Raw genomic sequence first — 22627 nt, forward strand, 5'->3', positions numbered from 1 at the left:
GTTACTATTCAAACGCACAAAGATGGTCTGTCTTATCGGCGTGTTATACAGTAGGAGTGTCACAGGCATGTTCCTAAACTGGGAGAGAACTCCGGCTCTCAATTACTCATATTGGAGGCCATACACTGAGAGAGATTCTTCATCTAGCATGGGCCTGGTGCATGTTCCAATGGTGCGATCAATGGTTATGTCTAACGATGCACCAGGTGGTATTTCTGCATCTAAAGATGCTTAAAGTGGGCGTCCTAGTCCATGCTTACTCAGACGCACTGGTGTACACCAGGGAAGGGCTTGTAGCAGTATTAGCACACATTTGCACACACTACACTGCCAAAGATGCAAACAAGGGGGTGGTCTTCAGTATGCCGAATGTCGGGATCCCGGCGCACAGTATACCGGCGCCGGGATCCCGACACCCGGCATACCGACAGCTATTCTCCCTCGTGGGGGTCCACGACCCCCCTGGAGAATAAAATAGCGTGGCGCGCGTAGCGAGCCCGCAAGGGGCTCCTTTGCGCTGGCCACACTGTCGGTATGCCGGCAGTCGGGCTCCCGGATCCGGTATGCTGGTCACCGGGAGCCCGGCCGCCGGCATACCATACTACACCCAAACAAGGATGTGGCAGAAAATAGCTTTTCCCCTAAGTGATATGGGATGTAGTAAGGATGTCGACATGTTCAGAATATCAACATTTCACATGTCAGCATTCACCATATCGACACAGACATAATGTCAACATTCTGAATATTGACAGTCAGAATGTTGACAGATGAAGTTAGGGTTACGCTGCTATTAGGGTTAGGGTTAATTTTAAGGCTAACATACAGTAGGACTTCCAACATTCATAATGTCAACATTATGTCAGCGTTGACACTGTGAATGAAGATGTCATGACATGTTATACCATACCCGATAATACACAGCTTTTGACATAAATTAACATTAAGGGGGGTATTCAGTAGTAGTCACTACTGAGATGCGATCACATCTCCCTGTTTACCCCACCAGTGCAAACGCGCCGGACCCGCTCTGCACGTCCACATACGGGGAGATGCGATCGTAGTTCAGTTATGCGTATGCCCTGCCGCATTCGCAGGGCGGTGTTGCAGGGAAGGTGACGCAGCATTGGGCAGACGTGGCATGGGAAATGGAGCTGGGTTCAGGGCGGCCGCGTGATATCACCGCCCACACATCAAAATGGCCGCCCTGCGCTTGCCTTCGCAGCCTGGCTGCAGAGGCAGGGGGGCATCCAGAAATCAGAGATTGCAACTGCATTGTGATCGCTTTGCTGCTGGGTGTTTGCATGCTGGCAAATCTGCAACTGAAGCTGAATAAGGACCCAAAGGTGTATTTACATGCTCTTTAAGCATCCTTCAAATCACAGCCCTGAAACAGGGACATGAAGAATTACTGATAGTGCATATACAGTCTCAGTGACTTTGGAGGTCATTCCGAGTTGTTCGCTCGCAAGGCGATTTTAGCAGAGTTGCTCACGCTAAGCCGCCGCCTACTGGGAGTGAATCTTAGCATCTTCAAATTGCGAACGAAGTAATCGCAATATTGCGATTACACACCTCGTAGCAGTTTCTGAGTAGCTTCAGACTTACTCGGCATCTGCGATCAGTTCAGTGCTTGTCGTTCCTGGTTTGACGTCACAAACACTCCCAGCGTTCGCCCAGACACTCCTCCGTTTCTCCGGCCACTCCTGCGTTTTTTCCGGAAACGGTAGCGTTTTTTCCCACACGCCCATAAAACGGCCTGTTTCCGCCCAGTAACACCCATTTCCTGTCAATCACATTACAATCGCCAGAACGATGAAAAAGCCGTGAGTAAAATTACTAAGTGCATAGCAAATTTACTTGGCGCAGTCGCAGTGCGGACATTGCGCATGCGCATTAAGCGGAAAATCGCTGCGATGCGAAGATTTTTACCGAGCGAACAACTCGGAATGAGGGCCTTTGTGCATACTGGATTAAAAGAAGTATTTCCACTTTTATTCGTTTTTAAAAATGTACCCCTATGACTATCATAGCAAGGTTGGATTGCAATAACAACTAATGCATCCTAAACATATTGTCACTAACAAGGAAATGGCTGCAGGCTTAAATTCATATAAGTCAAATTAAAGAATGCAAACACATTGCACTCAGAGGTCAGAAAATGGATAGACTAGTTCAAGCTGACAGGAGGTTCAGAGTAGGGCCCTACACACTGCGCGACCCGCCGCCAAGCTGCCTGACCGCCGATACGGCTCCCGGCTCTATAGCAGCGCATGCAAATATGGACGAGATCGTCCATATTGGCCTGCATGCACAAGCGACGGGGCACCAACGATGAACGAGCGCGGGGCCGCGCATCGTTCATCGTTGCTGCCTTCACACTGAAAGATATGAACGGTATCTCGTTCATTAATGAATGAGATTGTTCATATCTGTCAGTAATATCGCCCAGTGTGTAGGGCCTACAGATCACCATGCATTTGAACAGTGGTATGCAAAATAGCATCTCACAGCACAGTACACTGGACCTTGAAATGGATGGGCTACAGCAGCAGAAGTTGACACAGGGTTGCACTGCTGTCACCTCAGAACAGGAAACTGAGGCTACTGTGGGCACAGCTGCAGACTGGAAAAAAAACTGACATAAAGCTGGAGGGCCAGACTTGAGGGTAAGCAACATGAATCCACCCTGCAGTGTATCAGCGGTTCAGGCGGGTAGTAATGTAATAGTGTGGGGAATGTTTTCTTAGCACGTTGTGACTACTTAATACCACTTGAGTACAGTCTACCTGAGTATTGTTGCTAACCTTGTGCAATCCTTTATGCTTACTGTCTGCACATCTTCCAATGGCTGCTTCCAGCAAGATTAGTTGCTTTGAATGTTATAAAGCACTAGCTGGTTGCACACACATGACAATGAGTTCAGTTTACTCCAGTGGTCAGTCACCAGAACGCACTCCAACAAAGCAACTTTGGGATGTAGCGGAACAGGAGATGCACAGCTGACAAATGGATGATTCTATCATATCAACATGGACCAGAATCTCTGTGGAATGTTTTTAACACCTGGTTGAATCCACACTGCTCATTTACTTATGTATGGAGTTTCACCCACTTATTTTTAACAGACTGTTCATTGCAACTACATGAAACACACTGGAAGCCCCATTGAAATTAATGGGCTATCAAATAAAATTTGATACAGCTTACATTCGGGACATATATGCACAAACTTACTATCATGCCAAATACATATCATTTGCATGTGAACAGCATACCAAATGTTTATGGTTATTAGGTTTTATCACATGCCAGTAAAATTGATGCATCACCTCAGCCTGCACCTGTCACTCTATTGTCACTATCCACCGCACTTACCACAGCTGCAACTGTCTACTCCGCCCCACCCTCCTCGCGCAGGCGCACATCCTCGCCGAGAATGCGCTTATCCTTCTCAGGACATTCCATTCTGACTTATATAGATTCTCTGCCACTGACAAAGGAAAAACTCAAATACCAATATTGCCACCTCTGATGCCACTGGATACACAGGTTTTCAAAATACAGTATGTACATACAACCCAGACTTTAGTCAGAAAATCTGATTCAAATGCAGGGGAACTCACTTGGACGTGAACCATCATAAAATCTGTGAATGTGGGACCTAATACAGGTTGAGTATCCCTTATCCAAGATTCAAAATCACACATTTTTGATTCCCCTACTGAGATAATGACACATATATATGTATGTATATTATATTATATATCTATATATACACATAATAAATAATACATATGTAATTATCTTAGTAGGGGACCAAAAAACATGGGATTTAGAATTTTGGATAAGGGATCCTCAACCTGTATAGTACTGCCTTCTCGTTTAAGTACTTTATTTTAAGTATGCTAAACAGTAAAAAAAAGAAGAAGAAAAATCCAAAATAATAAAATGCAGAATAACATTAAAATATGAGTAATAATTAGTTTGTTAGCTGGTCTCACAATTAGCCTGCAAACTGAGAATAATAATCCTTGTTAGAGTTACAGCATTCGTGGCAAATAACATGAAACCACTGCATTTCCAAACCACAATAAAATATTTAAATAAGCAAAAGATGTAAGACTTAATTTACAAAACAATCAAATATATCTTTGTTTTAACCAGAACCAATATATGAAAACTCAATTAAGCATTCAGCACCTTGCGTTTATTAAATTGGCTCACTAATATGTCGATATGGTAAAGACATCTAATCACTGCAACCAGGTACCTAGGTATACTGTACATGGGATTTACAGTATAGTTAGTAAATAATAACTGTGCCTTCCAAACAAAACCTAGAAGCTCAATGCAGCGCTAGCTCAATAAATAATAACCATTCACAAAAGCAGAAGATAGTGAGTATAATAAAAATGGCTAAATGAAAACACTCCGGTTTGAATATGTAACTTAGATTCCTCCATTCATTCGAGTGTGCACACTAGTGAGGACATACTTACATTTAGCTTAAAATGCTTGCTTTTAATGTCTTTAATTGAAAAAGACACACATTCAGTAACAAAACTCTCATCCTCAGTAAACAGTTAATGCCAGCAGTCAGAGGACGGTGCTGTAAAGCAACATGATGTTAATTACAACTTGTCTGCCTTAATAAATGCTGATGTAATCACTCTACTAGTGAGTGTGACAGACATTACAGGGTATGTCAGACAGTTCTCCCAAGTGGAGATGCAAATGATGGAGCCAAAAACAGTGGGTGGGAGGTGCATACTTTATTACACATAGCACACATATATCATTTTTCTAATAAGGCAGAGAGGTAACACCAAATGGTGGACTGGTTATTACAATCTTTAAATGATCAGTGGTCCTTACCTGCATGGCTGACTGCCTCACTTGGCACATTTTGGACAAGGCAGCTGGTCGTCTCCTTGCAGCCATAAGACTGCACCACCTCCTCCTGGGTTGGCAGAAAAGCAGAACACAGATCAGTTTCCAGGGCCTGTAGCTTCAGGAAAGAATTCTGCAGACAGAAGCAGAACATCAGGGCTGGCTGCAAATGGTCACTGAGATCTGGGATGGCAGCTATTCTGCAACACACAGGCACTTCCTCCCTATAATAACAGGGCTGCTCCAGGCACAAGCCCTTTAATGGGGAACCACCAAGCTGAGCCTACGCAAATGCGCCTCATAAACCCCCCCCCCCCCTCATGTATATGGATTATTTATGACACCAGGGGACGGTGATTCCGTCAGACTGACCTCATTCTCATTCAGATCAATGCATCTGGTGCAGGGGGAGGGGGCTCAATGCTCAGTATAGGCTACCAGTCTTCCATTCATGTCTATGACATCACCAGGCTGAGAACGCAGCCCCCTTCCTTCCATTGATGAAACAGCCATACCTTTACACAGATTGTTGCGATGGGGTTAAATGAGTGGGTGATGCAGGGGCTCTGCAGAGTCTGCAGGCGCTGCTGCTGTCACAGTATCATTCATCCTGGGCACTCGCTGTTTGTGCTGCCTATCACGTTACCAGTATATCGCATGAATAAATCAACAGCAGCTGCTAAATGAGCAGGGATCCTGCTACCCCTCCCTGCAGAACATTGGGGGGAGGCTGAGACGTACTGCAGAGCACAGGCAACCTAGCTGTGATGCAGAACACTGTGCACTGAGTCATCCCATTCTCTCGGAACACCCCCGGAATTCCCACAGGACAACGGCACAATACAAGCACACACATGCAGGACAATGGGGGTCAATCAAAATGATCGCTCGCTGCTGATTTTCGCAGAGCAGCGATCAGGTGAAAAAACAGCAAAACTGTGCATGCGTATGCACCGCAATGCGCAGGCGCATCGTACGGGTACAAAGAGGATCGGTGCTGGGTGATGGATTTAACGAAGAATCCATTCGCACAGCTGAATGCAAGGTGAGTGACAGAAAGAGGGCGTTTATGGGTGTCAACTGACCATTTTCTGGGAGTGTTTGGAAAAACGCAGGCGTGTCCAGGCGTTTGCAGGGCGGGTGTCTGACGTCAATTGCTGTACTAAAAAGACTGAAGTGATCGCAAGGACTGAGTAAGTCCAGAGCTACTCTGAAACTGCACAAAATGTTTTTGCTGCGCTCGGCTGCACAGGCGTTCAGACACTTGCAAAGCAAAAATACACTCCCCCGTGGGCGGCGACTATGCGTTTGCACGGCTGCTAAAAGTAGCTAGCGAGTGATCAACTCGGAATGACCCCCAATGCTCACCACTACTTCCAGCCCCGCTGCTTAGGCGTACATGACCATGGCTATAATAACCCAACCACTCCTTTACATAAATGGGTAGTACTGCATATCTCATGTCACCCATCCATAGTACCCTATGTGTGTATGGTATAGCAAGTCGATAATGCCAATATAGACAGTAATTATGTTGAAACCAGATGTTTAATTGTATCACCTGATTGTAGTTAAAATGTCAACATCCTACAATGTAAACACAGTCTACATAGTCATAGTGTTGACAATAGAAATGTTACAGTAAGCGTTAGGTGTCTGCATGTTCCAAGTCGACATAGTACATGTATCGTGTTGACATGGAGTACCGGTCAGCATGCTGTAGTCACTGTCTAATACCCCTTTCAGACATAAGGAAAAACTTGGGAATTTGCAGGAGCACATAGTCTCGACCCGGGTCCTGCTTATGTCTGAAAGGGGCAGTCCCGGGCTGACAGTCCTGGGTCCGCGACCCAGCAATCTGCCAGGGTTATTGCAGGGACTTGCAACTCAGGTCAGTGCCCCAGCTTATGTGTGAAAGGTATGACCTGGGTTTTGATGACCCGGCTCATGCCTAAAAGGAGTTCATTAGCGGCCACAGTAGCGCTTGGAGATGACATCATCTTCAAGCGTCCACTGCTAGATGGAAGACCCGGGTCCGGTGTCAAGGGTGACATCCCAAGAATAACCCTGGTCCACCAGACAGGTCTCCTAACCATGCCTCCTAACTTTGTAGAATGGCAAGTCAGGACCTCTGTGCGCACCGAAAGCGCGTGCATCCGAAAAGAGGGTGGAGCCTAGCAGGAGCCGTGTTCGTGTCACTGTAGGGGGTAAGCCCAGCACTCTTAGAATAGCTGGGGTGCCCCCAGGCTCTCCCTGAACTGTGAATAGATGCTGTGCGCAGCGTGTGTCAGTCACAGTTGGGAGGTATGTGTAACCCCAGCTTCAACCCGGGTTCTGTGTCCAGTGCCCGAGCCGAGTTAAAGCCAGGGTTTATATCTGAAACGGGTATGAATAATGACTGTAACAAAGATAGCAGTATATGGAAACAGCAGAAACAACCAATCAATATGGTTTCCAGCTGCATGTAAGCTTAGAAATATGTCAGTAAAATAAAGCTGGTTACACGCTACATGCTGTGTGTACCCAGCAATATTGCGCACAACGGCATCGGCAAAGTACATACACACATTGCCGATGTGGGCAACGACTATGCTGCATTTGGCAGCATGGCCGTCGCTAGGATGTTGCTGAAGACCCGCGGGATACGCATTATCAACGACATAGTGGGTACACACTAGACAATGTGCCTGATGTCGGTCCGATCAACATATCGTCTAGTGTGCACCAAGCTTAAAATAAGAATTTACTTACCGATAATTCTATTTCTCGTAGTCCGTAGTGGATGCTGGGAACTCCGTAAGGACCATGGGGAATAGCGGCTCCGCAGGAGACTGGGCACAAAAGAAAAGCTTTAGGACTACCTGGTGTGCACTGGCTCCTCCCCCTATGACCCTCCTCCAAGCCTCAGTTAGGATACTGTGCCCGGACGAGCGTACACAATAAGGAAGGATTTATGAATCCCGGGTAAGACTCATACCAGCCACACCAATCACACCGTACAACTTGTGATCTGAACCCAGTTAACAGTATGATAACAGAGGAGCCTCTGGATAGATGGCTCACAACAACAATAACCCGATTTGTTAACAATAACTATGTACAAGTATTGCAGATAATCCGCACTTGGGATGGGCGCCCAGCATCCACTACGGACTACGAGAAATAGAATTATCGGTAAGTAAATTCTTATTTTCTCTGACGTCCTAGTGGATGCTGGGAACTCCGTAAGGACCATGGGGATTATACCAAAGCTCCCAAACGGGCGGGAGAGTGCGGATGACTCTGCAGCACCGAATGAGAGAACTCAAGGTCCTCCTCAGCCAGGGTATCAAATTTGTAGAATTTAGCAAACGTGTTTGCCCCTGACCAAGTAGCTGCTCGGCAAAGTTGTAAAGCCGAGACCCCTCGGGCAGCCGCCCAAGATGAGCCCACCTTCCTCGTGGAATGGGCTTTTACAGATTTTGGCTGTGGCAGGCCTGCCACCGAATGTGCAAGCTGAATTGTACTACAAATCCAGCGAGCAATAGTCTGCTTAGAAGCAGGAGCACCCAGCTTGTTGGGTGCGTACAGGATAAACAGCGAGTCAGATTTTCTGACTCCAGCCGTCCTGGAAACATATATTTTCAGGGCCCTGACAACGTCCAGCAACTTGGAGTCCTCCAAGTCCCTAGTAGCCGCAGGTACCACAATAGGCTGGTTCAGGTGAAACGCTGAAACCACCTTAGGGAGAAATTGAGGACGAGTCCTCAATTCTGCCCTGTCCGTATGAAAAATCAGGTAAGGGCTTTTACAGGATAAAGCCGCCAATTCTGACACACGCCTGGCCGAAGCCAGGGCCAACAGCATGACCACTTTCCATGTGAGATATTTTAAGTCCACAGTGTTGAGTGGTTCAAACCAATGTGATTTTAGGAAACCCAAAACAACATTCAGATCCCAGGGTGCCACTGGAGGCACAAAAGGAGGCTGTATATGTAGCACTCCCTTAACAAACGTCTGGACTTCAGGCACTGAAGCCAGTTCTCTTTGAAAGAAAATCGACAGGGCCGAAATCTGGACCTTAATGGATCCTAATTTTAGGCCCATAGACACTCCTGCTTGCAGGAAATGCAGGAATCGACCCAGTTGAAATTCCTCCGTCGGGGCCTTTTTGGCCTCGCACCACGCAACATATTTCCGCCAGATGCGGTGATAATGCTTTGCGGTTACATCCTTTCTGGCTTTTATCAAAGTAGGGATGACTTCGTCTGGAATGCCTTTTTCCATTAGGATCCGGCGTTCAACCGCCATGCCGTCAAACGCAGCCGCGGTAAGTCTTGGAACAGACAGGGTCCCTGCTGGAGCAGGTCCCTTCTCAGGGGTAGAGGCCACAGGTCCTCTGTGAGCATTTCTTAAAGTTCCGGGTACCAAGTCCTTCTTGGCCAATCCGGAGCCACGAGAATAGTTCTTACTCCTCCCCGCCGTATAATTCTCAGCACCTTGGGTATGAGAGGCAGAGGAGGGAACACATACACTGACTGGTACACTCACGGTGTTACCAGAGCGTCCACAGCTATTGCTTGAGGGTCCCTTGACCTGGCGCAATACCTGTCCAGTTTTTTGTTGAGGCGGGACGCCATCATGTCCACCTTTGGTTTTTCCCAACGGTTTACAATCATGTGGAAGACTTCTGGGTGAAGTCCCCACTCTCCCGGGTGGAGGTCGTGCCTGCTGAGGAAGTCTGCTTCCCAGTTGTCCACTCCCGGAATGAACACTGCTGACAGTGCTATCACATGATTTTCCGCCCAGCGAAGAATCCTTGCAGCTTCTGCCATTGCCCTCCTGCTTCTTGTGCCGCCCTGTCTGTTTACGTGGGCGACTGCCGTGATGTTGTCCGACTGGATCAGCACCGGCTGACCTTGAAGCAGAGGCCTTGCTTGGCTTAGAGCATTGTAAATGGCCCTTAGCTCCAGGATATTTATGTGAAGTGATGTCTCCAGGCTTGACCACAAGCCCTGGAAATTTTTTCCCTGTGTGACTGCTCCCCAGCCTCGCAGGCTGGATTCTGTGGTCACCAGGACCCAGTCCTGAATGCCGAATCTGCGGCCCTCTAGAAGATGAGCACTCTGCAACCACCACAGGAGAGACACCCTTGTCCTTGGGGACAGGGTTATCCGCTAATGCATCTGAAGATGCGATCCGGACCATTTGTCCAGCAGGTCCCACTGGAATGTTCTTGCGTGGAATCTGCCGAATGGGATTGCTTCGTAGGAAGCCACCATTTTTCCCAGGACCCTTGTGCATTGATGCACTGATACTTGGCCTGGTTTTAAGATGTTTCTGACTAGCTCGGATAACTCCCTGGCTTTCTCTTCTGGGAGAAACACCTTTTTCTGGACTGTGTCCCGGATCATCCCTAGGAATAGAAGACGTGTCGTCGGGATCAGCTGCGATTTTGGGATATTGAGAATCCAACCGTGCTGCCGCAGCACTACTTGAGATAGTGCTACTCCGACTACCAACTGTTCCCTGGATCTTGCCCTTATCAGGAGATCGTCCAAGTAAGGGATAATTAAAACTCCTTTCCTTCGAAGAAGTATCATCATTTCGGCCATTACTTTGGTAAAGACCCGGGGTGCCGTGGACAATCCAAACGGCAGCGTCTGAAACTGATAGTGGCAGTTCTGTACCACAAACCTGAGGTACCCTTGGTGAGAAGGGTAAATTGGGACATGGAGGTAAGCATCCTTGATGTCCAGAGACACCATATAATCCCCTTCTTCCAGGTTCGCGATCACCGCTCTGAGTGATTCCATCTTGAATTTGAACCTCTGTATGTAAGTGTTCAAAGATTTTAGATTTAAAATAGGTCTCACCGAGACGTCCGGCTTCGGTACCACAAACAGCGTGGAATAATACCCCTTTCCCTGTTGCAGGAGGGGTACCTTGATTATCACCTGCTGGGAATACAGCTTGTGAATGGCTTCCAATACCGCCTCCCTGTCGGAGGGAGACGTCGGTAAGGCAGACTTTAGGAAACGGCGAGGGGGAGACGTCTCGAATTCCAATTTGTACCCCTGAGATACTACCTGAAGGATCCAGGGGTCCACTTGTGAGTGAGCCCACTGTGCGCTGAAATTCTTGAGACGGGCCCCCACTGTGCCTGAGTCCGCCTGTAGAGCCCCAGCGTCATGCTGAGGACTTGGCAGAAGCGGGAGAGGACTTCTGTTCCTGGGAACTGGCTGTTTGCTGCAGCCTTTTTCCTCTCCCTCTGCCCCGGGGCAGAAATGAGGAGCCTTTTGCCCGCTTGCCCTTATGGGGCCGAAAGGACTGCGCCTGATAATACGGCGTCTTCTTATGTTGAGAGGCTACCTGGGGTAAAAATGTGGATTTCCCAGCAGTTGCCGTGGACACCAGGTCTGATAGACCTACCCCAAATAACTCCTCCCCTTTAAAAGGCAATACTTCCATATGCCTTTTGGAATCAGCATCACCTGACCACTGCCGCGTCCATAACCCTCTTCTGGCGGATATTGACAGCGCACTTACTCTTGATGCCAGTCGGCAAATATCCCTCTGTGCATCACGCATATATAAAAATGCATCTTTTAAATGCTCTATAGTCAGTAATATACTGTCCCTATCCAGGGTATCAATATTTTCAGTCAGGGAATCCGACCAAGCCACCCCAGCACTGCACATCCAGGCTGAGGCGATTGCTGGTCGCAGTATAACACCCGTGTGAGTGTATATACATTTTAGGATATTTTCCTGCTTTCTGTCAGCAGGTTCCTTAAGGGCGGCCGTATCAGGAGACGGCAGTGCCACCTGTTTAGACAAGCGTGTGAGCGCTTTGTCCACCCTAGGGGGTGTTTCCCAACGTGCCCTATCCTCTGGCGGGAAAGGGTATGATGCCAATAACCTTTTAGGAATTATCAGTTTTTTATCGGGAGAAACCCACGCTTCATCACACACTTCATTTAATTCCTCAGATGCAGGAAAAACTACAGGTAGTTTTTTCTCACCAAACATAATACCCTTTTTAACGGTACTTGTACTATCAGAAATGTGTAAAACATTTTTCATTGCCTCAATCATGTAACGTGTGGCCCTACTGGAAGTCACATTCGTCTCTTCATCGTCGACACTGGAGTCAGTATCCGTGTCGGCGTCTGTATCTGCCATCTGTGATAGCGGGCGTTTAAGCGCCCCTGATGGTCTTTGAGACGCCTGGACAGGCACAAGCTGAGTAGCCGGCTGTCCCATGTCATCAAACTGCTTTTGTAAAGAGCTGACACTTTCACGTAATTCCTTCCATAAGCCCATCCACTCAGGTGTCGACCCCCTAGGGGGTGACATCTCCACTACAGGCAATTGCTCTGCCTCCACATCATGTTCCTCCTCATACATGTCGACACAGCCGTACCGACACACAGCACACACACAGGGAATGCTCTGATAGAGGACAGGACCCCACTAGCCCTTTGGGGAGACAGAGGGAGAGTATGCCAGCACACACCAGAGCGCTATATATATATATATATATATACCGGGATAACACTATACAGAGTGTTTTTCCCCTTATAGCTGCTGTTTATATTATACTGCGCCTAATTAGTGACCCCCCCTCTCTTGTTTTACCCTTTTCTGTAGTGCAGGACTGCAGGGGAGAGTCAGGGAGACGTCCTTCCAGCGGAGCTGTGAGGGAAAATGGCGCCAGTGTGCTGAGGAGATAGGCTCCGCCCCCTTCTCGGCGGACTTTTCTCCCGCTTTTTTCTGGAATCTGGCAGGGGTTAATATACATCCGTATAGCCCTGGGGGTTATATGTGATGTATTTTTGCCAGCCAAGGTGTTTATATTGCTGCTCAGGGCGCCCCCCCCCAGCGCCCTGCACCCATCAGTGACCGGAGTGTGTGGTGTGCATGAGGAGCAATGGCGCACAGCTGCAGTGCTGTGCGCTACTTTGGTGAAGACTGATGTCTTCTGCCGCCGATTTTCCGGACCTCTTCTTGCTTCTGGCTCTGTAAGGGGGCCGGCGGCGCGGCTCTGGGACCGGACTCCGAGGCTGGGCCTGTGTTCGGTCCCTCTGGAGCTAATGGTGTCCAGTAGCCTAAGAAGCCCAAGCTGGCTGCAAGCAGGCAGGTTCGCTTCTTCTCCCCTTAGTCCCTCGCTGCAGTGAGCCTGTTGCCAGCAGGTCTCACTGAAAATAAAAAACCTAAAACTAACTTTTTCTAAGAAGCTCAGGAGAGCCCCCTAGATTGCACCCAGCTCGGTCGGGCACACAAATCTAACTGAGGCTTGGAGGAGGGTCATAGGGGGAGGAGCCAGTGCACACCAGGTAGTCCTAAAGCTTTTCTTTTGTGCCCAGTCTCCTGCGGAGCCGCTATTCCCCATGGTCCTTACGGAGTTCCCAGCATCCACTAGGACGTCAGAGAAATTACATTTTTGTCCTAGGACATATTACCAATCTATGTTTGACTATTTATACTATAAGAACATGACCTACTGTCTGTAGCAACTGAAAGCATTTGTGTGATTAGTACACTGGTCATTCGGGCCTATTGTATGTGAATATCTCTCTGCAATGCTGGTTATTTATTTACATAATTGTGTTAATGGGGTGGGCTCATAAAGGTATCACAGGATAGATGGGCTATGCTGCTGACATGTATGTCATATAGGTTAGCCCTGGAAACCAAGAGGCAGACGTAATAAGCCTGGAGAAGTGACAAAGCAGTGACATGCGGAAGGTGATGTCGCCCCAGCCAATCATTACGGGTTTGAAAAATGACAGTTAGGAGCTGATTGGCTGGTGCGTTATCACCTTCCACTTGTCACTACTTTATCACTTCTCCAGGCTTAATATACCTGTCATGCTTACATGTTGCTCTTGTGAATAGTACCTCCTACATTGTATGAGCGCTGCAGAAAACTCAGCATTTACAATGCCTGCCAAATTCAGTCACAATAAGTATATAAACGCTGGCACTGCCTTAACAGGGTGGCATCTAACCAACCACTAATGGCAGGCAGGTGATGTCTTTTATAAAGGCATTTAGGGGCCTATTTATCCAATCTAAATGCCCCAATAATCCTGTGGAAACAGCAGTACCTACATGATCATCGCTAACTTAAGATAAAAGGCCACTTATTGAGCCTATAATGTGGGAGATATGGCAGATATGTCCTGTGCTACTGTCAGTATAAGAGCACGTCACCACATCAGCATACAATGTGTGGGGACCTTGCGGCTGAGCTATTTATTAATCTTAGAAAATACAATTCTTTTATAGCGAACACCATCTACAAATGGCATCAGCTTACTCTTACTTATTGGACGATGGTGGTCTGGAATGAGGTGATTAGATCCCTCTGCCTCCTCTGGCTTTTGCAGTGCGCAGTCAGACTGCCGGGACGAACCCTGGAGTGTATGCTCACCCCGCTGGAATTAGCCATAACAGTGTAACTGGAAGTCTTTGCCAGGGCAGCTGCTTATCGAAGAAGCTGTCAGAGTTCAGGAACAATGTGGAATAGTTTTATATCAAAGCCATTCCTAAATCGCAATACACTGTAAATAATTATAATATATATATATATATATATATATAGGTATTTATATACACACACACATATAAATGTATATGTGTGTGTGTGTGTGTATATATATATATATATACACACACACACATACATACATATCTGTGTGTGTATATGTGCACATTTTGTGAGTGATGTCAGCCTCTAACTTAATTTAGTATTTATCAAGACATTATGATTAAATGTGCATTGTATTATGACATACCACCAGGAGGTACAGTACCTTAAAAGCATGAATAATAGCCTTTGTGAAAACTGCTCCTATAAATGTTACTTCCATCCAGTGTTTGTTAAACAAACTTGGAGGTAGCTGCGTTTCCAAGGCTGCGCGATGACTGTTTGCTCATTCCAGTTTTGTACAACATTAGAAATGTCATAACTGTGACATGTACAATAATGAGTGTCAGCTGCCCCACGTGAACAAATAAACTCGGTGAAAGGAAATAAAACCTATTCAGGCATGTGTATATTGTGTTCAATCCATAGTTGGAAGCTATTAGCAAGTTTTATAAACAATTAGGGCTCTATGAAGCAGTGAAGAGCCAATTTTCCCATGAAACTGCCAGAAAAAGGCTCCTTTACTCCTCTGTGCCATTTATCAAAGGGTTAAGACTCCATCTCTAACCCATTTACGGGCACTTATAGGGCATATTGGGGCAACAAAATCAGGCAATTTTTACTTGATTTTCTACGCTAAGTAACACCATCCTGGCATAGCTTTGCCGTCACTGCCATGTTACGCAACTGTGTACGCGCGTACATCAGCCTGTTACCAGTAGAGTTAGCTGTCAGCGACTGAGATGAGGTTATCACTGAGGGAGCGGTGACATATTGCTGTACATCACCGGACAGGTGATAATTGTATAATAACGGCATTATCCCAATCAGTATTGCTTTAGCAATACAAAATAAAAAGGACCACTGATTACATTGATAAACAGAGCCCATAGTATGATACAGTCGCCATGTAAATTTCTCCACCTTCAATACCAGATGGAGGAAGTACCAATGTGTCCTCATACATCATTGCTGCAGTCGTGCCAAGCAGCCCCTCTCAGCGCGCCAGTCCCCAGAGACTCTGCTAATGTTCGGCATCTTTTGTCGTAACTGCATATTTGTCACAACATGATGCGGAAAGGTTGCATCAAGTGATTTTGCTGAGTAATTTGATATGACACCTGTATGTGACTGAGTGTGAACACCCCATATGCTGGCAGCCACAGGCTCACTGGGCTCTTAAGAACCATCCTATGACATCATCACACTTCCTGCTTTCAGTACACATTGGTCATGAATGGTCACATGACATCTGAGTCACAGGTAAACTCCACTCTCACCAATAGCTAATTAAAATAACACCAAGTGCCCATGGTCAGAAGAGGAAGGGGCACAGATGGTATGAATGTCAATATAGGGCCTAATTTAGATCTGATCGCCGCAGAAAATTTGTTGGCAGTTGGGCAAAACCATGGTGGTCATTCCGAGTTGTTCGCTCGCTAGCTACTTTTAGCAGAAATGCAAACACAAAGCCGCCGCCCTCTGGGAGTGTATCTTAGCATAGCAGAATTGCTAATGAAAGATTAGCAATTCTGCTATTAAGTATTTCCGTGCAGTTTCTGAGTAGCTCCAGACCTACTCCTAGATTGTGATCACCTCAGTCCGTTTAGTTACTGGTTTGACGTCACAAACACGCCCAGTGTCCGGGCAGCTACTCCCCCGTTTCTCCAGCCACTCCTGCGTTTTCTGCTGGCACGCCTGTGTTTTTTAGCACACTCCCGGAAAACGCTCAGTTACCACCCAGAAACACCCACTTCCTGTCAATCATTCTCCGATCAACAGAGCGACTAAAAAGTTTAGTTCACCTGTGAGTAAAATAGCATAGTTTTGTGTAAAATTGCTTAGCGCGTGCGCCCTGCAGTGCATACGCATGCGCAGAACTGCCGGATTTTAGCTTATTAGCAATTCTGCTAAAAATAGCAGCGAGCGAACAACTCGGAATGACCACCCATGTGCACTGCAGGTGGGGCAGATATAACATGTGCAGAGAGAGTTAGATTTGGGTGGGTTGTTTTGTTTCTGTGCAAAGTAAATACTGGCTGCTTTATTATAACACTGCAATTTCGATTTCAGATTGAATACACCACACCCAAATCTAAAGGGGGGTACTCACGGGAGAGATGTGTGCTGAGCGATCTTAACACAGACCGCTCAGCACACATCTCTCACCCCGCTCAGCACAGCGCGATGTGCTGAGCGAGGGGGAAAGCCGACGGGGGGGCCGCTCACTTCACACAACGGTGAAGTGAGCGACCCGCTAGATTGAGCCTGCATGCAGGCTCAATCTAGCACCGGCGATAGCGATGCGCGGGGCCGCGCATCGCTATCGCTGGAGGGCATACACACGGCAGATCCGTGCTTAAAATCTAAGCAATCTAGCAAGATTGCTTAGATTTTAAGCACGGATCTCTCCGTGTGTACCCCCCTTAACTCTCTCTGCACATGTTATATCTGCCCCACCTGCAGTGCACATAGTTTTGCCCAACTGCTAACAAATTTGCTGCTGCAATCAGATCTAAATTAGGCCCTATATGCTGCAAATGGGGTTTTAATTTGGGTATACTATTAATGTTGATTTTCAAGTATATCTGAATGATAGGTATACTGTACTTCGATTAAAATTATACATTTATATTCTTAATAAAGTATTTATTCTTTAATTAGAATTAATAATATCCTAGAACAGTGGCATAGGCGGGTCTGCAGAGGTGCCTATCTTGGTTCCAGTGCATATACGGTCTGATTCTGATTTGCAAGCACAAGCTTACGCAGCAACCTGTATTCACGGTCGTCTGTGAGTTTATGCAATGTGGCTACAAACGCCTTTCCTTGTGCACATACATTCACCTAACTGTGTAAGCTGTAAGACGCCCACTTTTAGCATCCATGCATGCTATGATGCAGATTGGAACGTCTGTTATACGTCACCACCAGTTGCACCATCAAACTTACACCAGTACTATGCACTCCCTACTTGCTTATCTGCAATAGTTTTATACTGACAATTACAGTACAGTTGTTTGATATAGTTAAAATTACCAGGCGTCCTACACAGGAGCTAATAGCTCCGCGTGGAAGGTGTCTGACTGCAGTGTGTGTGGTTGTGAGTTTGAGTCCTAGGAATGGCATGATGAGAACTGTGATATAAAGACAGGATTATTTAACTGAATGACAAGGTGCACACAAACCACGCTATTACCAAACGCTCACATGCTAAGTGTGTGTATAATGTATAGGAGATTTTTTTGTTCAAATGCCTTGCTTGGTGTGTTCTGAAAGTATAAATGTGTGTGAGTGTCTAAAGTATATATAGAGATCTGATGGCATGTGGAAAGGTCTGGTGGCATGTAAGGGGCATGAGGAGGGGTATGATGGGCATTATAAGGAGTGTATGTGAAACACATGTGCCCGAAGAACCTATTTTTCCATATTTGCTCCCCCCCATGTCAAAAGCTGGCTACGCCCTGAGAACAATGGTGTTATATGCCAAACTCAGTGGTACAAGTATCCCTAGAACAAGAGAGTAACTGCACCTGAACAAACCAGGTTGCAGTGCAACGGGTGCAAATACTGTACATTTGTTTTGCATGAATGGTAAATACTGGCTGCTTTTGCATGTAGCCCACTGATGCTGGACAGCTTTACAGTATTTCTACACAGCAATTTAGATTTGAGCTACGACACGCCTCTCCTACATCTAATTCTCTCTGCACATTTTATATCTTCCCCACCTGCAAAGCAACATGGTTTTGCAAAGGTGTAGATAACTCCCTTTTAATGTTTTGCTTTGTTCCAAATTGACCAAATCTGAATCAGACCCAATGTCGACTTTGGTGTATATGCCAATGAACTGGGGGGGAGCTGTTTGCTCTGATCACTAGGACTACTAGGCTTAAAAGTAATCCAGGATGGATATTAAAGAATTATTTGCATTTACAATTATTTGCATTTTAGTAAATTAACGGTCAAACAAAATGGTTTGAGCACCACACAGAACCTGAAGTCAATTTAACCTGCTACTGTCCTAGTAGCATCACAGACCAGAATATTCTATTGATTTCTAGAACATCAATATTCTGCAAGAAAGAGCTACTGTAATTTGTTTTCATTTGTTGTTCCTAGATCGTTTATTAAGTGATGTTCAGATGATAGAACAGCAAATGTAAAATATATTATATCCACAATCAGCAACTAGAAAAAAGGGAAAAGTAATTTTATTTTGCCCTCACACTTGCAGATTTGTATTCTTTTATAACATTTGAGTTGTTACATTTTTGTAAATGGAAATCTTCATGAAAAAAGTTTGATTTTTGTGAGGTTGAATGTTGATATTTACCATTTTTCTCATTTATCTTCTACAGCCTGCTAAAGGATTTATAATTTTGTGCTGTGTCATGGACTACCCTGGCAACTACAGTCAGATGACACATGATATAATGTGCAGAGAGTCTTTGGAATGCCCCTATGAGCTCTTTCTGGACTGTGAGATTTTCTGCCTTTCCCTCCCCTTCCTCTATTACTGTATGAAGTGATTTACATCATCACGGCTTTTCTTGATGATGTGATTTTCAACAGTAAGCAGCTGGGCTTAATAATGCTCCTACTGGGAGGTTGGTCTACTCTCCATGGAATCTGATAGAACTCTCATTTCAGGAGTCTCCCAAACATTCTGAAAGAATAGACACGTATAGGCAGTAGAGAGCCTGGCCGGTACAAGTACTTTTTGGAGGGTGTGGACTAATCATGCGGACGTGGCCACCCCCATTTTGTTTTTTAAATACTTTAAGCTCCGCAGGGGTCACAGTGAGCCCCACAGCCAGCAGCAAATCGAGAAGGGATCGCTACCCCCCAACCATACTGCTTTTGCTGTTCAGTGGCAGCAGCATCCCTGGCCACACTGCAGCCCAGCACACGGCAGCATGTGCTGGGCTCACAAAAGCTGCAGCTGCCAGGTAAGAGGGTGGTGGCGGTGAAACCGCGCCCATCCATCAGGCCTGGGAACACATACACAGTTAAGATGGATACATACAATAAGATAATCTGTCCAATCTGGCTGATTGGAAATAAAATGTGGAAATGTCTGGGAGCAAATGACAATCAACCATTTGCTCCCAAAATCCAGAAAATGAACAAAAACGTTTGTTCAGAGAAATTGGTTAAATTAAACTGATTTAACCATTTTGTCTGACTGACCATTTTTGTCTGTTTTCCAGTGTTTGAATGCAAATGGTCAATTGACATTTGCTCCCATACATTATCAGATTTTTGTTCCAACCAGAAAGACTGGATAGATAATCTTAAAGTGTGTAGGCCCTAGAGGCAGAACTACCATTAGTGCAGCAGGTGCATTGAACTGAGCCCTCTAAGGACATATGGGGCCAGATGTAATAGGTAGCGATTTTTGTGGTTTACTAAAAATCGCATCAAATCGCACGTTTGAAATGTACGATTTTTAGCAAAAAATCGCAAATGTAATAGGGTATGAATTTAGGGTGAAAACAGAATTTGCATGCAATTTTTTGTAAAGAAAACATGCGGTTTTTAGTACATGTTTTAATTATTTTGGGCACTTAGCCAGAAGCATGAAGATCAGTGAGATCCGTGCACGATTCTGACTGTAAAAGTAAAGAAATAGTAAGATAGAAAAAAAAAAAGACGTGCAGGTCCCCCCTCAAAAGCATAACCAGACCTGTGCTCTTTGAGCTGGTGCTGGTTGCAAAAATACGGGGGGGAAATTGAGTAGGGGTGCCCCGTATTTTTAAAACCAACACCGGGCTCCACTAGCCAGGGAGGTAATGCCACAATCGGGGGACACTTTTATATAGGTCCCTGCGGCCGCAGCATCACACACCACAATTAGTCACTCCTTAGCCATAAAAGTTTAAAAAATAGATTTAAATAAATATTGTCTTTTGCTGTAGAACTACAGGTCCCAGCAAGCCTCCACAACATGCTGGTACAAGGTTGAGTAACCTCAATTAACCTTGCGGTCTACCTCAGACCACAAAGTTCCCCCCATTGACTATAATGGAGGATCACGATCCTCCATTATAGCCTATGTGCACTGCCTGAATGACAGGCCAGGCGCGAACAGCCAATCAGGAGAACGCTATGACGTGGCACTCCCTGATTGGCTGGCGGGTCCCCAACTGACAGAAGTCACGAGGGGTTCCGCCATTTGCGGAAAGGGGGTCCATGTGTAAACATGGATTCCCTTTAGTTACGTGGACCGGGGTTTTTTTTTTAACCCCTGGATGCCTACATGGACTGAGGAGGACCGATCTACACCAAATTGTTGGTGAGTATTTTTTTGTTTTTTTTACAGGTGCCCTAATGGATTCTACAGGACAAGTGGACGTGAATGGTGGCGTGGGATGTAGGTAGGTAAGTATGTGTGAGTGTGTACGTGTGTTTTTGAACCAGTGGCGGTGCTAGGGGGCACCAGCCAAAATCTTGCCTAGGGCATCATATTGGTTAGGGACGGCTTTTTTTTTAGGGGTCCCTACTCCCCCAGTGAACATCAGCCAGGGGTGACTAGTTGGGGTGAGTGATGCTGCAGCTGCAGGGACCTACAGAAAAGTGTCCTCCGGCTGCCGCATTACCTCCCTAGCTAGTGGATCCCGATGCTGGTTTTAAAAATAAGGAAGACCCCTACTTCTGCTGATTAAAATGATATGCGGCATGCCTATATTCTGTGTGCAGCATTTTGTAGATACAGCCACAGTCTCACACAGAATATAGGCATGCCACATATCATTTTAATCAGCAAAAGCTGCTTGTGCATCCTAGCCACATAGCAATGCAAATAAAACGTGTTTTCATAAAATAAAACTGTCCGGCTTTAGCAGAGCTGCCGGCTGACTCACGCCAGGCATCTCCTGCTGCATTGAGGCAAAATGTATGAGGACACATCTATATCCAGAGATTTCAAGTGGAAAAACCACCCAACTCCCGGCGCAAATTAATAGTATTAAGTATATACTCAGATTAATACCAGATGCAAATAATCCAGGCTTTGCAACAGCCTTAGCAACAATTAACCAAAATGAACACAGATGATTACTGCGCTTGGTAAACTGATCAACAATAATAAAATATAAGTCAAAAGATCTGTGCTTGCTTTCACTCAGTAATCAATCAAGAGACCTGCTTTTGAAATATAGAACACTTATGTTTGGCGAGTCATCATGGATTTTTAAACTGGATACTCTAAATCTGAAGGGATTTAGGGCCTAATTCAGATCTGATCGCAGCAGCATATTTGTTAGCAGTTGGGCAAAACCATGGCCCTCATTCCGAGTTGATCGGTCGCAAGGCGAATTTAGCAGAGTTACACACGCTTAGTCTATGCCTACTGGGAGTGTATCTTAGCATCTTAAAAGTGCGAACGAAGTTTACGCAATATTGCGAACAAAAAAAACTTAGCAGTTTTAGAGTAGCTCCAGACTTACTCTGCCTGTGCGATCAGTTCAGTGCTTGTCGTTCCTGGTTTGACGTCACAAACACTCCCAGCGTTCGCCCAGACACTCCCCCGTTTCTCCGGCCACTCCTGCGTTTTTCCCGGAAACGGTAGCGTTTTCAGCCACACGCCCATAAAACGCTGTGTTTCCGCCCAGTAACACCCATTTCCTGTCAATCACACTACGTTCGCCGGTGCGAACAAAAAGCCGTGAGTAAAAATCCTTTCTTCATAGCAGAATTACTTAGCGCAGTCGCAGTGCGAACATTGCGCATGCGCTCTAAGCTGATTTTCACTGCGATGCGAAAAAAAAGAACGAGCGAACGACTCGGAATGAGGGCCCATGTGCACTGCAGGGGGGGGGGGGGGAGGGGGAGCAGATATAACATTGTAAAATTGCTTAGTGTGTACGCACAAAGGGGGTCATTCCGAGTTGATCGCACGCTGCAGTTTTTCGCAGAACAGCGATAGGTTACTACTGCGCATGCGTATGCACCGCAATGCGCACGTGCGTCATATGGGTACAAACAGCATCGTTGCTGTGCAAGGCTTCTAGCGACTAAACCATTCGCACAACCAATCGCAAGGAGATTAACAGGAAGTGGCGTTTATGGGTGTTAACTGACCGTTTTCTGGGAGCG

At 46.1% G+C, this 22627-nt stretch overlaps 1 protein-coding gene across 8 annotated transcripts in view; it reads right to left on the reverse strand.

Annotated features, from left to right (window-relative positions):
• The window catches only part of FAM13C (family with sequence similarity 13 member C), a 914350-nt gene that overhangs the window by 99113 nt on the left and 792610 nt on the right, over positions 1 to 22627 (reverse strand). For 7 of the 8 annotated variants that reach the window (XM_063961752.1, XM_063961754.1, XM_063961756.1 and 4 more), the window contains one exon: positions 4879 to 5026. In XM_063961752.1, coding sequence (XP_063817822.1) covers positions 4879 to 5026 — 148 coding nt within the window. The remainder of the gene's footprint in view (positions 1 to 4878; positions 5027 to 22627) is intronic. The other variant, XM_063961755.1, reaches the window with a different exon arrangement.

The sequence above is a fragment of the Pseudophryne corroboree genome, chromosome 3 (genome assembly GCF_028390025.1).
Source record: "Pseudophryne corroboree isolate aPseCor3 chromosome 3, aPseCor3.hap2, whole genome shotgun sequence".
Lineage (NCBI taxonomy): Eukaryota > Metazoa > Chordata > Amphibia > Anura > Myobatrachidae > Pseudophryne > Pseudophryne corroboree.